This window comes from Dipodomys ordii, unplaced genomic scaffold, assembly GCF_000151885.1.
Source record: "Dipodomys ordii isolate 6190 unplaced genomic scaffold, Dord_2.0 Scaffold120, whole genome shotgun sequence".
Taxonomy (NCBI): Eukaryota; Metazoa; Chordata; class Mammalia; order Rodentia; family Heteromyidae; genus Dipodomys; species Dipodomys ordii.
Genome location: NW_012267336.1, coordinates 1,317,017 through 1,340,696, shown reverse-complemented (window position 1 = coordinate 1,340,696; position 23,680 = coordinate 1,317,017). Strand labels below are relative to the sequence as shown.

General features: G+C 40.7%; 1 protein-coding gene across 2 annotated transcripts in view; it reads right to left on the bottom strand.

The window, feature by feature from the left end:
* Positions 1-23,680, bottom strand: part of Btbd9 (BTB (POZ) domain containing 9) — a 334,637-nt gene that overhangs the window by 47,135 nt on the left and 263,822 nt on the right. For both annotated transcript variants that reach the window (XM_013029650.1, XM_013029651.1), the window contains exon 9: positions 14,287-14,394. In XM_013029650.1, coding sequence (XP_012885104.1) covers positions 14,287-14,394 — 108 coding nt within the window. The remainder of the gene's footprint in view (positions 1-14,286; positions 14,395-23,680) is intronic.

The window sequence follows — 23,680 nt, the reverse complement described above, 5'->3', positions numbered from 1 at the left end:
GAAGGGATTATCACACAAACTTATAAGAGTATCATATTCTTGGCAGCATATATTTAAATTTTGCAACCACAGCTTCCCCTCCAGATTCCCATTACCAGCAGTGTGGTGTCCGGAAAAGAGCAAACCCTACTCTCTACCCAGCCTCATTCTGCCACCCTGCATAGGGCTTGGGAGAAACAAACTATCAGGAAACCGGACTTTAAACTCAGCCATGGCACTGTTGATGGAGCCTCCTTACCTGTCACAGCCTTTCAACAATACCTCTTGGCAGGTAGAGTTTAACATGAAGCAACAGCCCTGCTACACAATGACAGAAGAACATATTCTGAGGGTCCATGACCTTTCTGTTCATTTAAACTCAACATTCTCAGCCAGAGAAGTCCTCCACCTCCACTTGAGAGCCGGAATTGGACTGCCACATTTGCATGCATAATGCACCCAAAAGCCTTCTTTATAATGTTTACTTCTCTCTTTCTTTCAAATGAAATCACTGAAGGGCAAATTTGATTTTCAAATCAGTTTTAAAACATCTGCCTTCTAAAAAAGTAAGAGTAGAGAGATAAGGCTTTTAGATTACAGGAAGGGCTAATTATTTTAACTGATACCACTGTGTCCATGCTAAAAATATAGATGTTAAGATATTTTCAATGCACACTCAACACCTAATGGATGCTAATGTTTCATTAGGAGGATTCCAGCCATGAGGATGTATTTGTGATTGTAAAAGAAGACTAACTTCCTGGCCCTTCTTGAAACAGCTCCTCTGACCTTGTGCACTTTCGTTGGTTGTTCCAGATGACTGTTTTGCTCAAACCTACAACTGAACCTACTATAGCCTTCATCTCCAGGAAGCGAGATATTTAGAATACTGTAGTTTATTCTTTTGTTTTTGTACTTTCCACGAGGAATACCTGAGCTTTCAGACTTTGCTCTAGAGGTGGAGCTGTCACCCTGTAGTTGCTTGGGCTCAGGTTGGTTAATGACATTTCCAATGGGCTAAGGAGAGGGAGAGAAGCTGCTGTAGGGGTTGGTTCTACTTCACATAGAACAGGTGAAAGCTTGTGTAACTATTTCATATGTAGTCCATATATGCATGTGGGTGTCTATACATCTATGACAGCAGACTATCCATGTATTCAAATATTAGAAGGTAAATCCATTCTATGTTTCATGTAACTAATATATATTTCTGCTGATGACATAGTAACACAAATGCTCTGTTTTAATATAATCAGCCTTCAAAGCTAACCATGAAGCCTAGTTTTAGGAATGATACTTTATAGATAAGGCAAATGGTGATATGCACAAGGACCTAATATACCAGGAACTATTCCAGGAACATGATCACTAACAGGAAGTTTTTTTTTGGGGGGGGGTGTCTGGTCGTGGGGCCTGAACGCTGGGCCTGGGCGCTGTCCCTCAGCTCTTCAGCTCAAGGCTAGCGCTCTACCACTTGAGCCACAGCCCCAATTCCAGCTTTTTTCTTTTTGCTTATGTGGTGCTGAGGAATCGAACCCAGGGCCTCATGCATGCAAGGCAAGCACTCTACAACTGAGCCACCTTCCCAGCTCCACAGGAAGTATTTTTACGTTAAACACAATCCCAACATTGATTTGTACTTTCATACTTGTGTGCCTTTCTGAGCAACCAGCATGTCCTTCCCATGGGGCAGACTCTGAGCTCAACCCCAGTTAAGCACATAGTAGATAGATAGTCAACACTAGAACCACAGGACTTTTGCAGCTCTGGTTCCATATTCTTGGCAGACACTGGGACAGCCAAAAGAAGCTAGCTGCAGTTCCCTCCCATGGGCTCTTTAATTTTATGGTCAAGTAAGTTTTTACACAGTACCTGATTTTTGCATAGCAGGTACATTGAAAAATGGGCCAAAATGAACAGACAACCCAGAGGCCTCCAGCACCCATCCCTGCAGCAAGAAGGGAGTTGTGAAAGAAAGTAGGCAGGCTGGAGGACTGGAATATGGCTACATTCCCAGCCCTGATCTTTCATAACAGACCTTCAGGATGTTCTGAAATGATTGAAAATTGGGGTAGTAGAAAGGTTCAGCTCACCATGAATACTATTTGGCTCTCAGCACCATGGGCTGAAGGTTTAAACCTGAGATCAACATAATTCAAGGTTTAACACAGGAGATCAGTGGCAAAGATGACATGTTCCTCTTGGCAGCAAATGGCCCCAGACTTAAGGTAGGGCCTTAGGGATGGAACAGGTCTCAGGAAACTAATGGATATTAGGTTAACAGATGACACAATAACATAGATATCTATAACCAATCCTTTGTATTTTATCTACATGTCTGCTTTATCCACAGATATTAATATGTGAGCATGGAGGTGGCTCTCATCTCTCTTCTGGTGCTATGGACCTCTCTGGAAGTCTAAGCAGCCTATAAACCAGAATGTTTTCAAATGCCTAAAACAACGAGGCAAGGAAAATAATAATACAAAACACATTCGTGAGTACAGTTCCTTGGGGTGTGACAACAGAGAAGCCCTGGCTGAGACAAAAAGGAAGACCTCTCTTGAAATGACAGTGTTGCACAAAACAGGACCTCAGTGCCAGGAGCTGAGACTTTGGATCTCTGTAGCCAGAAGTTTACTTCTTGAGAAACTAGAAGTTAGATGTTCCCATGTGGGAACAGAGTGCCTTAGTCAGGAGATGGTATGGATGACACCAGCTGTTTTGCTGCTCTCTCATACTCTCTGTTAGGCACTTTTTAATTAATCCCTTTTTTCTTTTTTTTATTGTGAAAATACCATACAGAGGGGTTACAATTACATGAGCAAGGTAATGAGTACATTTCCTATCAAGCATTGTTGCCTCATCCTTTGTTTCCCCTTCCCATCCTCCCCTCCCCCCCCACCTCTTCTCCCACCCCCTCAATCCCTTTTCTAAATTAAACGGAGACCAGGAATCAGTGATCCTAATATATATTTTAGGTCCTCTCTGAAAATACAATCTAGAATTTTTGGTCACATTCCCCTTTACTTTTTGATTTCAGTGACATTATCAAACTATATGACCTAAGTATTTCTAAAAAAGAGCACTGGTCTGAGACATCACTGCACAAGTTTGAAAGCTACCCTCAAATCTGAAGCCCACTCAACATCCTGACACAGGTAAATAATAACACCCCTACCAAATGAAGGGTAGACTACCTCTGCATTGAAGGAAATACTTTCATCTGGATTATTATCTGCTAATAATATATATTATCTGCTAGTATTTCTGTAATGGGTGATTCTCCATGCAAAATTCCTAAATAAGAAGATCTCAAGAATTAAAAATCCTCATTTTATCCACATGATCTAAGTAAACCTCTAAAACTACATACTGGGCTAGAAATCAAATACCAGAAAGACAAGTGGGTAATGTGGGTACCAGTAGTACAAGGACTCCAGAGCTTTCAGTAGCAAATAGGTTGTTTATTGGCATTTGATTAAAATCCTGCTTCCACCTGGGTCATGCTTTACCCAGGCAGTGTGGCTGCAGCTCCCCATACAGAAAGCTGGATGCAGTTTCAATGGAGGGCACAGAGGGAGGAAGCAAACAATAGCTCCCGAAGTCCCAGTCCCTGAGATGGTGTGTCCAGACTCAGATATGGAAATCAAAGGGCTGTAAGAGCATGGGTGTCCCGGGAGGACAGGAAACACTTTCCCTGAGCAATGCTGCAAATGTGGGTCTGGCAGCCTGGTCACCTGAGCACAGGCTTGATGCCATATCTTGGTGCTCAGCAGCCAAACTTCAAGGGAAAGGCACAAGTGGCTTGCTATTTCAGTTCCAACAGAATGCCCTTCCATGATTTGAATGAATTTTTAAGCAGACACAGGCATCAATTCCATACCTTACTGTTACCAGTCACTAAGATACTGATTTTAGTGAGTCAGACACACTAAGTGCAGGCAGCTCTGTGACAGGTAAATGGCAGTGCCCAGCGATCATGGAAATACCAGGGCTCCCATCATCACAGTGACTCTTAAGATTTCTCCAATATCACAAAATCAACACTAACACTGGCTGGTTTTGGTGAAGCCACTGAATAGGGGCAAATGGTTACCCAGAGGCCTACAGAAACAAAGGTAGGAACAGACAATCCCTCAACAAAGGGGAAAACAGTCTGATGAGACAACCATCTTAGTTTATTACAAAACAAAACAAAAAACCCAAACCATGGAATCCTATGCTGTCCTAAGCATCAAGGAAAAGTAAAAAGACCATTTTAAATAGAGGAGGTAAGGTTAAATGCAAAGCTTTTGTCTGTTTTCATTTTAACTGTATTTTCTGATGATTAAAAAATAAATAAAAACCAGAGCATGCAATGTGTCCAATCTTGAAAGCACGAGACTCAAGGGGAGAGAAGCAAACAGCACAGGACTCTGTCTCTGGAAGGGCACAGAGTCATCGAGGGCGAGTTCCCTTCACACTTAAGATGTAATCTCTTCTAGGAAATTTAAAACAATAACTTGAGACTTGGCAGTTTTATCATCCAAGCTATTGGGCTAGCTTTAAGATATCAATCCCTTGAGGAAAAGCACAGCCAGCAGACAGCTGGAACGAGCTTAGGAATGTATATAGTCTTTTTATTATAAATGGCTACTTTGGAGCCATTTTATTTGACTCAGACTTTTCTAAGGCAAGATTAACCAGTACACATTTTGGACAATCTTGGGAAGCAACTTGTCAATCCATCTTGTGACTAAAAGATGGTTCCGAAAATTCATCATATTGATGAGCAGGGAAGAAACACCCATATTTTGCCTATCTCAAAAAGCCAAGTAGAACCATGTTTTCTAACATAAGTGGAAAGTTACAGCTTACTTTATGCAGTATTACACAGTTTCTATAAACATTACAAAGTATTATCACACTTCTCTTATAATAGAGTGGGCAGCTGGATGAGCTATACAGTAGTGCAGCAAAACGCCACCCATTTACTATGCATCAGATCCTATGGCTGAGGTGACTGCTTCCAACAAATGGAAACCAAAGGTCAACTGGCTGAGTGTGCAGACTGTGATCCTGCCATTGCTGGTACCATCTGAGCTCAAAGGCATGTCTGAACCTCCATCCAGCAGGTTGAAGGAAATGCAGTGATCTTTATCTACTAAGGCAAGCCCACTCATTTATTTACAGTGGGCTTCCAGATTCTGCATGCTGCTGCTTTATCCCTATGAATTCAGCCCAAAATGTGGCCTAGCTGTGCACATCAAAATTCACATATATCTTTAACTATCCATGGACCAATATCTCTCAGTCTTGATGAGCCCAGAGGCCATTGGGATAGGTTGGCCAGTAAGCACACAAAGGAAGGGGCATGCCCAGCAATGGTACCTGACCTAAAGCAGTGGCTTCAAATATGTCTGTCAATGAATGGATAAATATCAGATTATTGAGCTAACAAAGGCCTATGCCCTATGGCCTAGGGTTCCAAAGGGGCAACAATTCAATACTGGTTATAGTATAATCTTACTGAATGAAATGGCAAAAAAAAAAAGAACATGGTATCTGAAAATATCAGTTGTTCCATTGCCAAACATGAAAGGCTTAGAAGACTGCCCTGTGTTCTCATCTCCTCAAAAATCTATAAACTAATATTAATCTAAGAATACCATATAACTACAATGTCAAAGTTTAGATTTGAAAATTAGACTAGAAATCCACAAATGAGTGTGCTTGTTATAGATTACGTGTTTTACTATAAACTTGATTATCACGAAGTAATCATAGCACTCTGTCTTCAAAGGGCAAAATAACCAAATCTCTGTGAAATGAGACTGAGGTCAGTCTTCAAGAAGCACTTGTAGACACTCACAGACTATGACATGAAGCACTCAGTGATGCAGGAAAAACTTGAACTTGGAATCCTGTTAGTTTCAAACCTCCCCAGTAGATTAGCCTAAGTTTGGATTTTTACTTCAGTTAGGAAAAAAAATGAATGCAGAAGATTCAGAAACATGGAACACACAAATAAGCTCCCAGGAACCTCTCCTTCATAATACCCTAGAGAAAGGACCACACATTCAATGCTTCAGTAGTCAGAACTGCCAAGACCCACAGAGAACTCAGTAGCTCCCTAGAGAATTAGGAAGGAAAGAAGAAAAATACAAACAACTCGCTCTCATCTGATAGAGCAAAACTAACACGTGTCATCTTTTCCTGAGCCTCCACCCATCCAATATATACACTGGGGCTCAGAGACTCAGAGAGGGGCAAGCAAGTGATGCCATCCTAGCTTCCTCATCAGGGGAAAACAACCAGGTCTCTGGGACAACCTTAATATGCAATGTTGTGTGGGAGGAGGAGGAAGAACAAGATGGCCAGTCATCGGGTCGAGGTTGCTAAGCCCTATCACCAGGACTGCAAACATTCTTTTGCACTATTTAGTTGTGTTACATGGGCTTTGTTCTATTGTACAAATCTGGATAAAGAGGCAAAAATGAATTAGCAGAAAGCACTTCCCTCCCTTCTTTCCCAGCAGCTGGTAAATGTGTACAATTCCAGATGGTCACCACCCTGAAACTATACTTTAAAACTTTGTAAGAAATGTTTATTACTGATACTCAGTACATAATTTACAACACCATGGTGGAATTCACTTACATTCCATTTCAACAGATTATGAAAAGAAAATGTCAACTGTGGGGAAAATATGCTTTATGGATCTTGGCTTAAAACAGAGAAAAAACATACATGCAGTTTTTTTTGGTAGGAGAAAATAGTCTAATAAATGGCCTAATGATCAGTGTAATGATTTTTCTTAAGTAGGCAATAGTAAGGCAAAGAGAGGAAAAACAAAGACTAATACATTCTGTAGCTTGAGAGTAGTTCTGAGATAATGAACTCCTAGATAATCTAGATGTGACCATTGGTGTTAAGGGCTATACTCTTAAAACTAATTTTCAAAGTATGAATTATGATACAGCTAATAGGCTAGACAAATTAATATTCTGTGGAAGAATTGGTAGTGATCACAGAGTAGGAACTCATAAAAATATAGGTGGATTTCTCGGTAATCTATGGCCTTTGTCATTCCTCTGGAAGGTAAGTCTATTTCTGATTTGTTCCTCTATGTGACTTTAAAGTCTCAAGTTCACAGGTCCTTTGAGTAGGAAATCATCAATTTTCCAGGCCATGAAATGGGCACTTGGTTCAGCTGTTTGTTTTTGAACCACAATCCAACAACTTTCTGATATTGAGGGAGGGAAAAAGTTGCTATAAAAGGGCTAATAGAGTCAGCTCACATCTGTAATCCTTGCTACTTAGGAAGCTGGCATCTAAGGATCATGTTTGAAGCCAGTCCAGGCAAGAAAGTTTGTGAGACTCTTTATCTCCAATAAACTACCAAAAAAGCCAGAAGTAGAACTGTGGCTCAAGTGGTAGAACCCAACACTGGTCCTGAGCAAAAGAAGTTCAGGGACAGCATCCAGGCCCTGATTCAAGCCCCAGGACTAGCACAAAAAGCAGAGGTGGACTAACTGAAACTAGGAAAGGAAGAGATAGCTGAAGCTGAAACTAAGACAAAGAAGAGAGCTCCTTCAGATCTAAGAGTTCATTCTACATACATGCTATACTTTAATTCACAGGAAAATACCCCTGTCCTCTTGACACTCTGGGATAGAGGCAAGCTCATGGTCATCAATGCATGGTTACCAGAACAGACCTTGCTCATTAGAACTCAGAGCCTGGCTGCTCACTTCTGGCTACAATTTGACTACTTCAAGAAGTTATAATTCAAACTATAATGACTTTCCATCCTCACTGGACAGCATGTAACTTTGCTTTCCCGTCATGAAGATGCCCTTGCTGACCATCTTTAAAATGCATGCCTGTGACATCAGTTACTAACCAGATTTTGGTGCCTAGTTTGTTTTCTGGTTAAGGGTAAGCCCCATATCTGCACTGCTTACCAGCAATGGCCACTTCTGGGATCAGACTCTATCCTGAGCAACGCTGAGTATCTCACCGGAGTTTAAGGTCAGTTCTCTCTCTTTCTCTTTCTCTCTCTCTCACCTTTTACTCTGAAAATCTGGAAAAATCCATTGAAACATAGTAACCTGACAAACTTGGGATTTTAAATCAAACCAATTTTTGAAATGAAAGGGACACAGCTGGCAAAGAGTTCTAAAAGCACTTGGCCTCTCTAGGAAGGAAAAAAACAAACCTTATTCTCCTAAGAGTTGTTAAAAATAAAGGTAATGGACTTTAAGCCAATAAGCAACCTCAACTGATAAAGTGTTACTGGGGGATCTAAGCCATTAACTTGAGGGGCATGAAAAGATGCAGAGACCAGAGAAACCTGAACCTCTGGCCAAGACTAAATGAGAATCTGTGGAGTAAGGCTGTAAATGAATCAAGGATGACAAGTCAGTAATAGATTAATAAAGAAGAGTTGGGAAGACACATTTATAGTGTGCAAAGACTACATCATCTGGGACAACTCTTATTTTCCCAGACAAACTCATCCTTGCTCTATATGACAACATCTGGACCGGATGTGTGGATTTCCTGACTGATCTACACAAGAAGAGCTATAGGATGTCTGGACAGTAACAGGGCACATGAAAGCAGCTTGTGTGCATGATGGGAGACAGGGATGAATCTCACACATCCACTGTTTGGGCAACTACACACTGTCCCCATCTGCTGCAAGTGTGAGGCCCTTGCTAGGCTACAAAGGATAAAAAGAGAGTGAGGAAAAGGGACTAGATCTCTGCTCTCATGGAGCTCATGGATAGAAAGAAGGACCATTGTATCTGATAATCATGCAAATAAGTGGATAATGGGGAGAAAGGGCTGGGGAAGGGGAGTAAGCTTCAGACAAAAGCCACCATGGCAAGTTCAAAGGCTACTAGGACACAGCATGACACATGGTGCATAGGAAGAGCAAGGAGACTGGGTGGAGGTGAGTCTGGTAAGGCAGGAGGGGGGACAGACTGTGCAGGGCATTTGAGCCATGTGAAGGATTCTAGTTTTGATCCAGAACACAAGCGGGCAGGGCTGAAAAGTCCAATGTAGCTAGAGTCATGGAAAGAATGGGTGGTGGGGACGGTAGGGGGTGAGGGCAGTTAGCAGAGGGGTGTGGAGAGGGAGAAAATGATGAAACTTGGATTACTGTGATCTTGAGTTTCTTTTGCCATTGGGAATGTTACATTAAAACAAAATTATTTCTATAGTACAAGAAAAACTTTTCTAACCATGTACATTTTAAGTGTGCACATAGAGCTCCCTGAGGAAGTTTTTTTTTTTTTAGAAGATGCATGGAAAAAAATTATTACCGTCACAGAATAATGTGGCTCCTAGATTAAGTAAGGAAGAAAGAAGTTAAGAGTTTGCAGTTTCTCCCTCCTCATCAGCTGCTAAGAAGGCTTCATCTTCCTCCAGCTCCTTCATTTGTCATATGTTGTGGGAGGGGAGGAGCCTTCCTGAGGGTCCACTCAACTTAGATACTTCTCATACTTAGCAAAAAAAAAAAAAAAAGTCCCTTTTCCATGTCTTCCAATGTGTGGGTAAATTTCTGCAATACAAATATTAAGTCCCCTCTGAAGGTCCAGTTACAAATGACTGACTCCTGTTATGTTCTACTCTAAAATATTCTAATTGAAGCGATCCTTTCCTTCCTTTTCTGCCTGTCTCCCTCCCTTCCTTTCTCTCTTTCATTCCTTTTGTCACTTGTAGGGCTCAGAGCCTGAGCTCTTTTACTCAAGGCTAGTGCTCTACCACTTGAACCGCAACCCTGCTTCCAGTTTTTGAGTGGTTAACTGGAGATAAGGAGTCTCACAGGGTCTTTTCTGCCCAGGCTGGCTTTGAACCATGATTATCAGATCTCAATCTCTTTAGTAGCTAGGATTGCAGCTGTGATATCTTCTGTAAGGCAAGCTCTGATATCTTATTGTTAACATAGGGATGTGCCTCCTATGGGGTGTGTATGTATATGCTTAACTTGTTATTTTTCTTCTTTCTTTTTCTTTTTCTGCTATTCTTCTTACAGGGACATGTTTCTTTACTGCTCAAGTTTTAAAAGTCTTGACAAAATTAACATCAGTTTGCCCTTTTAAAAAGTACAGGAAAGAACAAGGCTAGCTTTTTCATTATTGTCAAATGCCGTGTAGAAAAATGGAAATAAGTCTGAAGAAAGAACAACAAAATCTTCACTGAGCAGTTTTAAAATGACAATTACACAACCATGGCCCATTAATTGGCTCACACTTGTGGAAGGAACAAGTAAACACACTCCTCCAACTCTGCAGGAATGAGAAATCTGAGGACAGCATTCCTGGCTATTAGCACAGCAGAAACTCAGGAGCAACAGTGACATTTCAATGTGGGATCTACATGACAGTAGAGAGTGCCAGGCCCTTCCTAGAAGCTCCAAGTGACACTGACTACAAGCTTCTTGTCAGCAGCATGGATGGTGCTTCCTCGTCCTTCATGTACAATCCCAAATCACATGGCCAGAAGCAACCCCTGGAACCAGCCCAAGGTTTTTGTTTTGTTGAGTGTCCAGCTAACAGACAAAATAGGTAGGAAGATAGCTTTCTTAACATCATCACCAACAATGGGAAAGAAGATGCAGAAAATTGCAGGTAAAGTAAATTGACTAGGTTTAAATGTGCCATTTTTCAATCTTGGTTCACTTTGGAAGAGTTTACTGAAGCTGTATGTCTTCACCTTTAATTTATCCTGCTACTCTTAGCCTCAGCAGCTCTTAGAAGAAACATGATTTGTCTTTCTAAGATTCCTAAATAAATAGCAGCTACAGAAAGAGACCTTAGGTTAGAAAACAGCCCTTACCCAGGTCTAAGTGTCAGAACACTCCACAGGGAGGAAACAGAATTCTCAGATGTGGATATAACCATGCTGAAGACCAGAAAACAGACGGCTGACCCTACCCAGGTCATATAGGACACAGAGACAGAGTATTTCCCAGGGAGGACACAAGGAGAAACCTCCTGGAATCAGACTGCTCCACAGGTCTGCCCCAACCACCCCTGAAGGTCAGACTCTTAGAGAAGGCAGACTCCAAAGGAAATAGTTTTTGAAGTCCTGGGGAAAGGCAAAGGGAGGAAGTGCTGGAGATCAGGCTTTAAGGGTCCTCCATGAGAAGCATGAAGAGAATGAGGTTCAAGTGTCATTTAAAGGGAAGCACAACTCGTGCTGGGGGTAAGTGGCATTAAGGTCCTGAAGAGCGGCTGGGATACCGCCATGTACAGCACTTATTTAATTTTCTTGATTTATTGCTGGCATTGTATAAATACACCACTCTCCCAGATTATGTTACTTAATTAATGGAAAGGACAAACATCTACATAACATTTATGTTTGTAGCAAAAAAAAATCATGCCCTTCTTTTGAATTTTGAAAGAAACACGTGTAAATTTATCAGAAATGTAGAAAATTAGAAAAAATGTTCACAATTCAACTACACAATCATTGTTAACAACCCGACATTTCTCTTTGGTTCTCCTTTAAACTTGCATTATTTCCCCTCTAATTGTGATGCTACTTTTTTATAATTTTGTGCTCTGTTTTGAAATAAAAATATATCATGTATTTTCTTAAGCTATTCCAAACTGTTTGAAAATTCATTTATTTATTTAGTGGTTGAGATGAAACCTACTACTACCTTGGGTATACCAGGCAAACACTCTACCAACTGAGCCACATGCCCAGCCACTACATCATTTAATTTTTTTTAATTTTATTTTTATTGTTACAGGGGTTGTTACAGGGCCTTGTACCTGCCAGGCAGGGATTTAAAATGAACTCTTGCACTGGAGAAAATATTTTTAGAAGGGAATCTGGGAAGTAAGTCTGGCAGGCAAAGAGAAAATTTGTGAGAAAATTGGAAGTTAAAATCTAGAAAGACTAGATAATAGTTCTAGATTATAACTGTCTATTTACATTTGCCAAGATGTTTTCTAAGGCTCCAGTCCTAGAGATTCTGGATGAGGTCCCTAACTGTAGGCAGAGCTGTTATTCAATGCAACGGTGGTCTACTGAAGAAATGGTTAAATGAGTGAAGTCAGTTTGTAAGGACCTATATCTGACAAGAAGCAAGATAGCTATATAATAGGACAGAGCAGTCTGGAAGAAATAAAGAAGGCCACTGTGAATTATAGACAACTGATTCTTTTCATTATTATCTCTTTTTTACATTTTAAAAATTGTTATTATAAAGGTGATATACAGAGGGGTTACAGTTATGTAAGTGAGGTAATGAGCATATTTCTTTTTGGACAATGTCACCACTTGCCTCGTGCTCTTCAAGTATTATTATCTTTAAGTAGTTATACAAAGTGGTTTCAACTCAACATCTTGATCAATGTCACCCCTTTCATCATTTTCTCTCCATCTTTTAAAAAAACTTTGATTTGAAATTCAGTTTAATAAATCCTATCAATTGTAGCAAGTAGAAAGTAACGTTTTAATAAACTCAGTAATATTCATTTGAAGTGGACATTTATTGAAGACATAGGTGTCTGAGTTCCATATGCTCTGGTTATAATAAAATACTCTAGAGAGAAGATAGTCTTCCTACTTTAATTTAAAATTAACGTTTTGGGTTTTAAAAAATAGTTTATTATCTTTAAGAAGTGGAAAAGATCATATTAAGTGAAGTAACCTAGTCCCAAAGAAATTTAGGTCCCATGGTTTCTCTTATTTGCAATAATTAGTATACCTATAGGATAATCTTATCAGATGAGCTGAAAAGCTCAAAAGCCATGTATATCATTAGACTCAGGGAAGCCCAAAGCTATAGTTTCCAACCAGATACTTACAGACCTGTCCATGACAGACATAACTTATGGGCCAGGGATTCTTTTTATAATAAGCAATCAATGTTGCTTAATAATATAGCTAACATTACACTTGTAACATGTACTTAGGGGTGTGGATCAAGAAAAAGGGACCTAGACCCAAGGTCAATACTCTACAGAAAACATAATCTAATGCATACTACTGCTACCCTAGATAAGAAAAAGAAAACTTTAGGAGCACAGCTGCAGAGAATGTGTAAGATGCAATCTGCTCAAAATTAACCAGAAATTTCTGTAACAGGAAAAAGAGGCAATTAGTAACTTCAAGAAAACAAAAAGCTGGCTAATAAAACACTATTTAATATGGGGAATAATTCTAAGCATTTGTAAGAAAACCTAATCTATTTGATGTGAACATGGTACAATTCTTCCTAGCAGGGACATATTCGCTGGCACAGAACATTTCCTTCACTGAAGACCCAACCAATTTAGGAGATAATTTGTGAACAATGTTTATATAACCAGAATGTCAAAATGCCTTCTTAGTCATTGGTTTGTTAGTTATGTGTTCTTTTATTTAGGATCATTTTATGGTTAAAATATAGAATCATAACTCAGTGGTAAAAGGATAAAGAAATTTCAGCCATTTGGCTCTATCTTGTGTCCCGCATAATCTTGTTCTACACAAAAAGAACCTGAGTTCTTTTATATATTGTGATACTCGGTTGTTCAAAGCCTCAGAACCCTTCCTCCTAGATGTTGCTGTAACCAGGTAAGTTCTTACAAAGCCCCCATGCCAAATGCATTAAATGTCTATGTTGTGCATGAAGAACCTAATACATAGGCTTTTTTAGTTTAGGTGGCAGTATAGTTAAACACTGAGATAAATTTTTAGCTAGCCCTGAGAATGATGAGGGTGGAAAGTAAGATGGAGCCCAAGAATAAAGGTACTGAAATAATGATCACTCAAGCAAAACTCTCTACGGCAGAAAACAATCCTAAAGAAATAGTATGGGATACAGGGAGGGACTGAGACTGGACTTCCTAAAGAAAGTATCTGTCTTTTTCCTTATTTATATTTATATGTAAAGTCATTTTCAAGTCATAAAATAAAGCTTGTTTAGTCATATCAAGTAAATTTTTTGCCAGTCCTGGGACTTGAACTCAGGGCCTGGGCACTGTCCCTGAGCTTCTTTTTGCTCAAGACTAGCACTCTACCACTTGAGCTATAGCACTACTTCCAGCTTTTTCTGTTTGTGTGGTACTAAAGAATCGAACCTAGGGCTTCATGCATGCTAGGCAAGCACTCTACAACTAAGCTACATTCCCAGCCCTCAAGTAAGCTTTTTATGAAAGTACTTGATAGTAAAATAAAGGATCGTTGGAGTATGTTTTTAACTTGTAAATAAGAATTTGGTGGTTTCATGAATCTTCTCTGGAACATCTGAAGCCATAGGGAAAGACCATCTTTGTGACTAGAATAAAATCCAGAAAGGGCACAACTTACTTGCAAGAGACTTTTGTTCTGTCAGCCACCATGGTCCACTGCTGCTGATTGGTAGAAACCTCCACATAGTAGCTGTAGCTTCGGTCATCACAGTCCCAAAGCAATAACCTGAAGAAAGAGAAGACTAGACTGTCACAAGGCTACTAGCACAGGAGGCATTTAGTGTCTACTTTATCCAATAACTCCAACCTCCACCTCCTTTCCCTCCCTGCGCGCCCCCCCCAATTCTAGAAATGAAGAAAGGTGAATCCCAACAGCCCTACAAAGAGATAGCTGGAGTCCATCTGTAGCTCCTCTCTTTTGGAATCTATTCACAAATCATCTAGCAATACGTTCCTCAGACTGCCTTAGGAGGGAGTATGCTCTCCCAGCTCTCAAGTGCAGTTGTCAGGGCTGACCAAGGGTAACATCTTGCAGACCACGCTCACTGATGTCTGTGCTTTCTAATTTTTCTAACTGGTGACAAAAAGCATGCTTTTGTGACCTTTATTTATCACATTGTTTCTTCTCATTTTCATCAGTGTTTCTGCATAACTTCAGTAAGATTACTTGATTTGGAGATAGCATCTATGGGTGACTGGTCCTAGGACTACCATCCCACCCAAGGTATGTAGATGCACACGTGCTGTATATAAAATGGCATGGTAGACAATTTACACACATCCTTGGGTGTACCTTAAGGCTTGTGCAATCTTTCCCTCTGCTTTGAGACAGGATCATCCTATGTAGTCTACACCAGTGGGAACTCAATCATCTTGCCTCAGCCTCCTAAGTGCTAGGATGTGTGCCACTGTATCTGGCCTGCCATATTCTTTAACAGAAAGACAATGCTATGTAATAGTTGTATTTTTTAGGGAATAATGACAAGAAAGTGCTTGCTGCAGACAAAACTTTTTGAAAGAAATGTTTTAAAATTGGAGGAATACACCGATCCAGAATCAATGCAAGCAGAGGAACAAATAAATGTACAGACATTAAATATACTCATTAGTAAAATCTTTCTTTCTTTTATGTTGGCACTGAGTTTTGAATTCAGGGCAGGTGCTCTACTGCTTAAGCCATGTGTCTATCCCTTTCTTTGCTCTAGTTGTTTTTGAGATAGGGTTTTGCTTTTTGCCCAGATCAGTTTGGACTGTGATCCTCCTATTTGCACTTCCTGCTGCAGTTGAGATAGCAGGTACATACCATCATGCTTTCTCCTGTTGAGATGGGGTTTCAGAAACTGTTTTTCTTTTTTTTTTCCCTGTGCTGATCCTGGGGCTTGAACTCAGAGATTGGGAACTGTCCTTGAGCTTTTCTGCTCAAGGGTACTCTACCACTCGAGCTACAGTTCCACTTCAGGCATTTTTAGTGGTTAACTAGAGATAGATACTCTCCTGCCCTAGCTGACTCTGAAGTGTGATCCTTATCTCAGCCTCTTGAGTAGCTAGGATTACAGGCTTGAGCCTCTGGCACCTGGCTGGTTTTACAGACTGTTTTGCTTGAGGCTAGCCTGGAACTATGATCCTCCCAATGTCGGTCTCCAGCAAAGCTGGAATGATAATCAAGCACCACTTTTCAGGCTGGCCTTGAACTGTTTTTTCTCCTAATCTCTATCTCTTGAGTAGCTAGGATTATGGGTGGCCAGCTAGTAAAAACTTTAGTATTTAGGAATTTATTATCTTTTCTATTATTATCTTCTTTTTCTGCCAGGTAAGAATTTAGTTATTAACAGTATGATTCCTCTCATACAAAGCTCAAAGCAGACAGAATTTATCTACTGGCTTCAGAATAGTGGTTACCTCTGGGGAAGGTATTGATTTGGAAGTGGTATAAGAATATCTTCTAGAATAGAGAAAATGTGATCATTTTAATCCGAGTGGTAGGTACATGGATATAGACACATGTAAATACTCATCACACTGTGCATAAAAGATTTGTGAATTTGTGTCTTTTTTCCTCAATTAAAGAAAGTAGAATCTGAGTGCTGCAATATAGGGTCAATATTGCTTCTGGCAGTTCCACAGAGGATACTATTTTCTATTATTTTAGCCTTTAAAGTCCTTCCTATGCAAGATACATGCAATATCTTACTGTATATTTTTGTCACATGCATTTGCTTCTCCTCCATGGTAGAATAGTGAGCTCCCTGAAGGCAGTATTATGTTTAATTTTTCAAATCCCAATATCTGCAACAGTGTCTCACACATAGCTCACACTTAGTAAATGTCTGCTGGGCAAATATATTCCTTTTTTTTAGAATAGTGTTTGAATTCTGGGCCTCACACTGTGAGGCTTCAATTCTTACCACTGAGCCACATCTCCAGCCCATTTTCCTTTCCTTTTTTTTGGGGGGGGGGAGGGTCCGGTCATGGGGCCTGAACTCTGGGCCTGGGTGCTGTCCCTCGGCTCTTCAGCTCAAGGCTTGCGCTCTACCACTTGAGCCACAGCACCACTTCCGGCTTTTTTCTTTTTGCTTATGTGGTGCTGAGGAATTGAACCCAGGGCCTCATGCATGCAAGGCAAGCGCTCTACCACTGAGCCACCTTCCCAGCCCCTCTAGCCCATTTTTCTGTTGGCTGTTTTTTGAGAAAGGGTCGTGCATTATGCTAGGTGCTCTTGAGCACACTCTGCCTAATGTGGTCAGCTTTCTTTTGCAGCTGGGTTATCAGTCATGTGCTGCCACATCTAGCTCTGTACTGGGAAGGGGGGTGGTATTTGCCCAGGTTGGCCTTGAGCTGCAATCTTCCTAATCTCAACCTCTCAAGTAGCTAGGATTACAGGTACAGTACACTCCTTTTTAACAACAGTAATAATAATGATCATGATAGCCAAAATTTCTTTGATGTTTATTACTGCCTTTAAGACACTGTGTTAAGTGCCCTACATAATTTGTCTTAACTCCTAAGTAGCCTTTTAGCAAGTACTATTATTTTCATTAAGGTACAAATGAAAAATGTGAGGCTTAAACTATTAAGCCGTCTAAGGCCATAGTTCATGAGGGATTGATACAAGTTCTAACCTGACCCAAAGCCCACTTCTATAATCCCACTGCCAAATGTCTCCTCCATTTCCAGTTTATATGCCTGGGTCACATTTTCAACCTGTAAAAACCACTTGTATTATTTTCCATTAATCTTGCAATTACAGTCAATAAAAATCCTTTGCACAAGTTCAGCTTAATGTTACCTATAAAGCTACTGTTGAAGATTAGGACTGCTTTGTGTCCTTTTCCCCTTAGTTCTTTGTTTGAAGTGGTAATTGTGCCTGGTATCAGCAATGTATGTGTGCCACTAAAATTAGGAAAAGATTTCTAATTAGTAATCATTCTCTTCACATGATAGCTGTGTTGGAAGACAGTGCAGAGGCTGAATCCCTATTGGGATTCGGGGTTATTTCTGAAGACCATGTTTGTCACCATCCCTGTTTCTCCAGATAAGGAGTGAGTATCTCTACACAGTATCTAAATGAAAACAATCCATCCCTTTTGGGAAACTACCCAACTGGATCTCAAAATATTTCATGGAAAAAGGCTGCCTTGAGGACATGGGATACACAGAAGATAAAGAGGACAGATAATTATCCTTCAGTAGAGATTCTCGGAGTGAAAATGATTTTGGAAGAATCTTTGAAGTTCTGCACACATGTCCTGTAAGTAGCATAGGCTATGAAGTTCATCCGTTTGCCTGTTCTGTCTTTACTAGTATATATTACTTGTAAAAAGAATTTCTCTGTGATATTTCTTTTTTTGGGGGGGGGTCCGGTCATGGGGCCTGAACTCTGGGTCTGGGCACTGATCCTGAGCTCTTCAGCTCAAGGCTAGTGCTCTCTCACTTGAGCCACAGCGCCACTTCCGGCTTTTTCCTTTTGGCTTATGTGGTACTGAGGAATTGAACCCAGGGCCTCAGGCATGCAAGGCAAGCGCTCTACCACTGAGCCACCTTCCCAGCCCCTGTGATATTTCTATACATGCATGTAATGTACTTGGATCAAACTCACTCCATTATTCATTTCACCCCTTCTTTAAAAAATTTTTAGTATCATTTTCTTTTCATATATGCACATGACATTCTTTGATTATAGTCATCCCTTTCCCTGTTTCTCTTTTCACCGTCTCCCAATTAGTCCCTCCATTTTAAACTCATGTCATTTGTTTTTAATGTCTAGATTCAGCATTTGAGAGAAAACATGTTATATCTGTCTTTCTCAGAGTAGTTTATTTCACTTAACAATTTCCAGCCCCACTTATTGTCCTGCAAGTAGCATTCTTTTTGGGGGGAAGGAAGAAATGGGGATTTAAACTCAGGGCTTAGTACTTGTGCTCAGCTTGCTTGCTTTACATGCCTCCAACCTGTAATTTTGCTGGTTATTTTGAAGACAGAGTCTTAGAGATCTTTCTGCCTAAGCTGACCTCGAATTGCAAACCTCTGGATCTCAGCTTCCTGTGTAGCTACAACTACAGGAGTGAGCCACTGGTACCTGGCTCCAATTTGTCTTAAGGAAAATTTTATTATTTTAAAATAAAGATCATCTATATGTCATGTAAGTAATGTAAAAACATATATATAATACATAGTATTTGCACATTGCTTTTGCTTAATGATTTACTGTGAACTTTTTTGTAGTACCAAATACTCACCTATATATTTATGTCCCATGTGCTAATTTCATAATATGTCACTTATAGATGTGTCATAATTTATCTCCTGTTAAACACTCAGGTAGCTAATAAGATTCCACTGTAATAAAAACTCTGTTGTGAACTTTGTGTGTGTGTGTGTGTGCATGGTAGTCCTGGGGCTTGAACTCAGGGCCTATGAGCTGTCCCAGAGCTTTTTTTTTCCTCAGGGCCAGTGCTCTACCACTTGGGCCACAGCTGTACTTCTGGCCTATTAGAGATAAGAATCTCAAGGACTTCCTGCCCTGGCTGGCTTTGAACTGTGATCCTCAAATCTCAACCTCTGGAGTAGCTAGCATTTCAGGCTTGAGCCACTGGCACCTGGTGTGGCTTTAGTGTGAACATTTTTAATCATATCTATTATTATTGCCTTTGAAAGTTTCTACAAGTAAAATTCCAGGAGCAGAGATAATAGCAATTTGAAGCTTCAGTATGCACTACAATATACTTCTCCCTGTACTACAAAGATCTGTAACAAGTGACACACTATTACCATCGTCACTAATGTTGTCAATTGTTAAAAAAAAAATACTGCCACAAATATATTTCATTAATTTGCAGTGTTTTGTCTTTGAACTTGAACATTTTACACATTTTCTATTTATATGTATCCTTTTGTTAATGACTTCAAATGCCCTCTACCTCTAAAGGATATTAATCTACTGCCTATCATAGTTCACATGCTGAAGATATTAATTTTTATTAGGCTCGTCTATCGATCTTTACCTCAATAATTTCTCCTGGTCTAAATTCTTTTTCTCTGAACAGCAGCCAACTGTACATGCTGGTTGAGATGTCTCTCTATTTCTCCATTAAGAATCCTTGGGGGCTGGGGACATGGGGTGATGGTGACTCTTGAGTAGAAGGGACACTGATGGATTGCAGGTTATCAAACCAGGCATTAGACTCCTACATTGTAGAGTTTGTAAGAGGGATTCTAATTCATGGGTCAGGATGGATATTTGCTTGAATTTAGGTTCTCCAGGAATGAAAATCCTTTTCTTGATTCAATTGAAAAACTGGTTGAAAATTGAAAACACTGGTTCAGTCCCTTCTCCTGCATGGGGTGGAACTGGGTTCTCACACCTGCAGTCCCTTCTTATGTCTTCATGCTTGAAGAAGCAAAGAGGTCCCTGACTTGTAATCTGACTGGGAATGTTTTCACAGTTTGCTTGCCCAGGACAGACACTCTATGACCTTAGTGAGATGAATTTCTTTACTCTCCCACCCCACAAAAGAAAACCAGCTACATACCTCCAATCAATTCCCAGAAGCCATTTTCAATAGAAGTTGAATACAAGAAGTCACTGGCCAAGATCTGTTGATGCATTATCAGGTCTGTTTAGTTGTTACCACAAACCCTTCTGTCTAATGAGCGCTGCATGAACCTAGTAAAATTAAATGGTGTCTTCTCCATTCTTCCTATTCTTACTATGGTATTTCCCTAAAAGCAATGAGGTGCTGGTGCTGGGTTTTCTAAAATTGATTAGCAGATGGGATTCTGCTTACATCTTCCATAAATGCTCTGGCTGGCTGCATACCATTGATTACCAGGGGTTCAGTTTACAGCAACTAATTGCTCTCCTTGCTGGTGTTTTGATACAAAATTCAATAGCGAATATTATTTCAAAACTCTTGTCAGAAGTGACTTGAGGCAAACCCAATGGACTGAGTTTTCCCTTCTTAAAATAATTGCTCTCTCATCAGTCTGTGCAGAAAGTTTCCAAATTGTAGCATTCTAATTGGAAAGTCTGCATTATGCATAGGATGACAAACTGTGTTGTGCTGAATGGCATTTTCCCCCCATCCCTTTCTTAAGGGATTAATCCTATGCCAGATTGTAAACAATAGCTGAGGCCTAACTGGTGAGACCAAGAGCTTCTCCTCTGAACCAGTGGCTTTTGGGCTAGGAACAAGGCCCTCTGCATGTTTCTAATCGCCCATTATTTGTGCAGACTCCCCTGTAGGCCTGGGGACACACTGCTGCTGTTGTTGAGAGATTTCTAAACTAAAGATCAACTATGAGGCTATCAGTTAATGCTGTGTTAACTTATCAAATCCATTTCTAATGGTTCAAAGTCAAAGATACTCATAACCTTAAAATTTTATACAGATGGTTCTTTGCTAAAGAACCCTAGAAACAACGATTCAAAAATTCCTGAGCACTCAGTACTAAGTACCACGAGGCAAGTTGCTGGGCATACTTACGCTTTAAATTTTCCCCCTGTAAAAAAAGTCTAGATTCCATGTTTTCCCAGGGATCCTGTGGCTCTAACAGTTTAAAATCCTCTGCTAGTGGACAAGTGGTAGATGCTTTTGGTAAGTCTGTGCCTCCTCACTTTGAGAACTGATTTCAGCCGTACTTCAAAGTAAATGTGGGTAGTTCCTGAGCCTAGTTTGTCCTGTAGACCTGACAGCATCCTAGGACTCATGCTGGGCTAATCAGATCTCCTTTCTCAAACATTGAGAATTAAGTAAGATTCTGTCTTAATTGGCCTGTTCACTTAAATGAGATAATGAGGATGCAGGCATTCTGGGATGGCCCTCTTTCATCGTAGGTGCAAGGAGGCAAAGTCAAGCGAATTAAGTAGAAAAGACAAGCAGTGCATCCTGGGGCAAGGGACTTCCCAGGCCCCTGACAGATCCCCATATCTGGGTTTAGTCCCTGTGATGGACATCAGAGTTTCTGCCCAAGTATTTGTGAGAATACTATTATCACCATTAAAGACATGAGCCATCTTTATTCAGTTTCTGACACTTGGAACCGAAGAGAAGGGGCCTAAACTAAGCTCCTAGCAGAGTGCTTTGGACAGGAAAGATATTCAACAGAATAGTCGTTACGGCAATGAACAAAGCAATGACACCTGGATCTCTAGAGAAAAGCAGGTGAAGAACAGGAACGGTGGGCATGAAATGATGGCGGTTTTTCATTCAAGTAGGAAAGGAGTTTCTTCACACAGGGGGAGATCAGCAGGACTGCAGTGTGGGTTGAAAGGCAAAGCAAGCTTTGGGAAAAGCTCAGTGAAGACAGTTGAGCTGCAGGACAAGGGCTTTGTGAAAATGGAACAGTCGGTACAGTTTATAACCCACTGGCAGGGTTACTGGGTAGCAGAAGGACACAGTGTAGAGTCAAGGAATGAGGGCCAAGAAGAGCACTGACCACTTCCATGCCTAGGAGGAAGACTAATTTCAGAATAGAAGCTGGGGTTGGGGGTTGATACAGAAGAACAGAGGCAAGAGACATATCAGTGAGGGCCAAAGGTAAGAAGCTGTGATCATTCAGGGAAGCTAGGGTGTAAGCTTCATTCAGAATAGTCTATTTCTCATTCTTCAGAATAAGAAACTGGAAGAAGACATGTTAGGAGTTCCATTCTAATCTCTAATGTCTACAACAGGCAGAAAGAACCATGTAACCACTGCCAGGGGACTTAACATAGCTTCAGAGAACCAACTCTGTTGGTGAGAAACTGGGATTTTTCCCAAAGAGGAGAGCTATTTCTTACTGCTGGCTGTCACAGGGTTCAATTATTTAGTTTCCTCTTCAGATAAGGAGCAAGTTCCAGCTGAGAAGGGCTGCTGGAGAAATGCAAGTCCAGAATGAGATTCTCAGCAGGAGATCAGAGCCAGCAAGACTTTATCAAAAATGCGTGCTGGAGACTAGGTGGCTGTCCTGCAGATTTCAGACATGAAGACTCTGAGTGTGCCACAACTTGTAGGGAAAAGGGGATTCCCACCTTCATATAACATCAGGAGAGGGAAATATAGGCTGCTTACTAGATGGAGTGTGTTCTTGGGAAATAAGTTAGTCAGAGGACATCCAGAAGTCCATGTACTATCTAACACCTGTTTTAATCTCTCCAAGTTGGGATGTTGTGGTAGTCAACTTTTGGCCACTGTGACAAAACATCTAACATAATCAATTTAAAAAGAGGGGAGGTTGCCAGGCACTGATGGCTAACACCTGAAATTCTAGCTACTCAGGATCTAAGGATCATGGTTTGAAGCTATCCTGGGCAGGAATCTCCAATTAACCACTAGAAAACCAGAAGTGGTGCTGTGGCTCAAAAGGTAGACAGCTAGTCTTGAGCAAAAGAGCTCAGGGACAGCACCCAGGTCCTAGGTTCACGCCCCATGACTGACCACAAAAAAAAAAAAAAGTGGCAGATAGTCTTAGAGGTTCCAGGCTATGGTTGGCCGGCCCATTGCTTCTGGGCCTGTGGAAACACAGCATGAGTAGAGGAAGCTGCTCACCTCGTGGCAGCCAGGAAGCAGTAAAGAGAGAACCAGGAAGTATCTGGGGCCATAATATCACCTCCAAGGGCATATGCCTAGTGACAACTTCCTTCCAGTAGCCTTCCCTCTTAATAGTTCTACTTCCCCTACAACCAATTCTCCTAAAATCAGGAACAAGGCAAGGATGCCCACTGTCTCCACTCCTCTTCAATATAGTCCTAGAACCCTTAGCCAGGGCAATAAGGCAAGAAAAAGATATTGAAGGGATCCGCATAGGGAAAGAAGAAGTTAAACTATCCCTTTTTGCAGACGACATGATACTATACCTCCACGATCCCAAAACTCCATCCCCAAACTCTTAGAAATCATAAATCACTTCGGCAAAATAGCAGGATACAAAATAAACCCACAAAAATCAGTTGCCTTCCTATACACTGATAATGTACAGGAAGAGAGGGAAATAAAGGGAGCAACCCCATTCACAATAACTTCCCAAAAAATTAA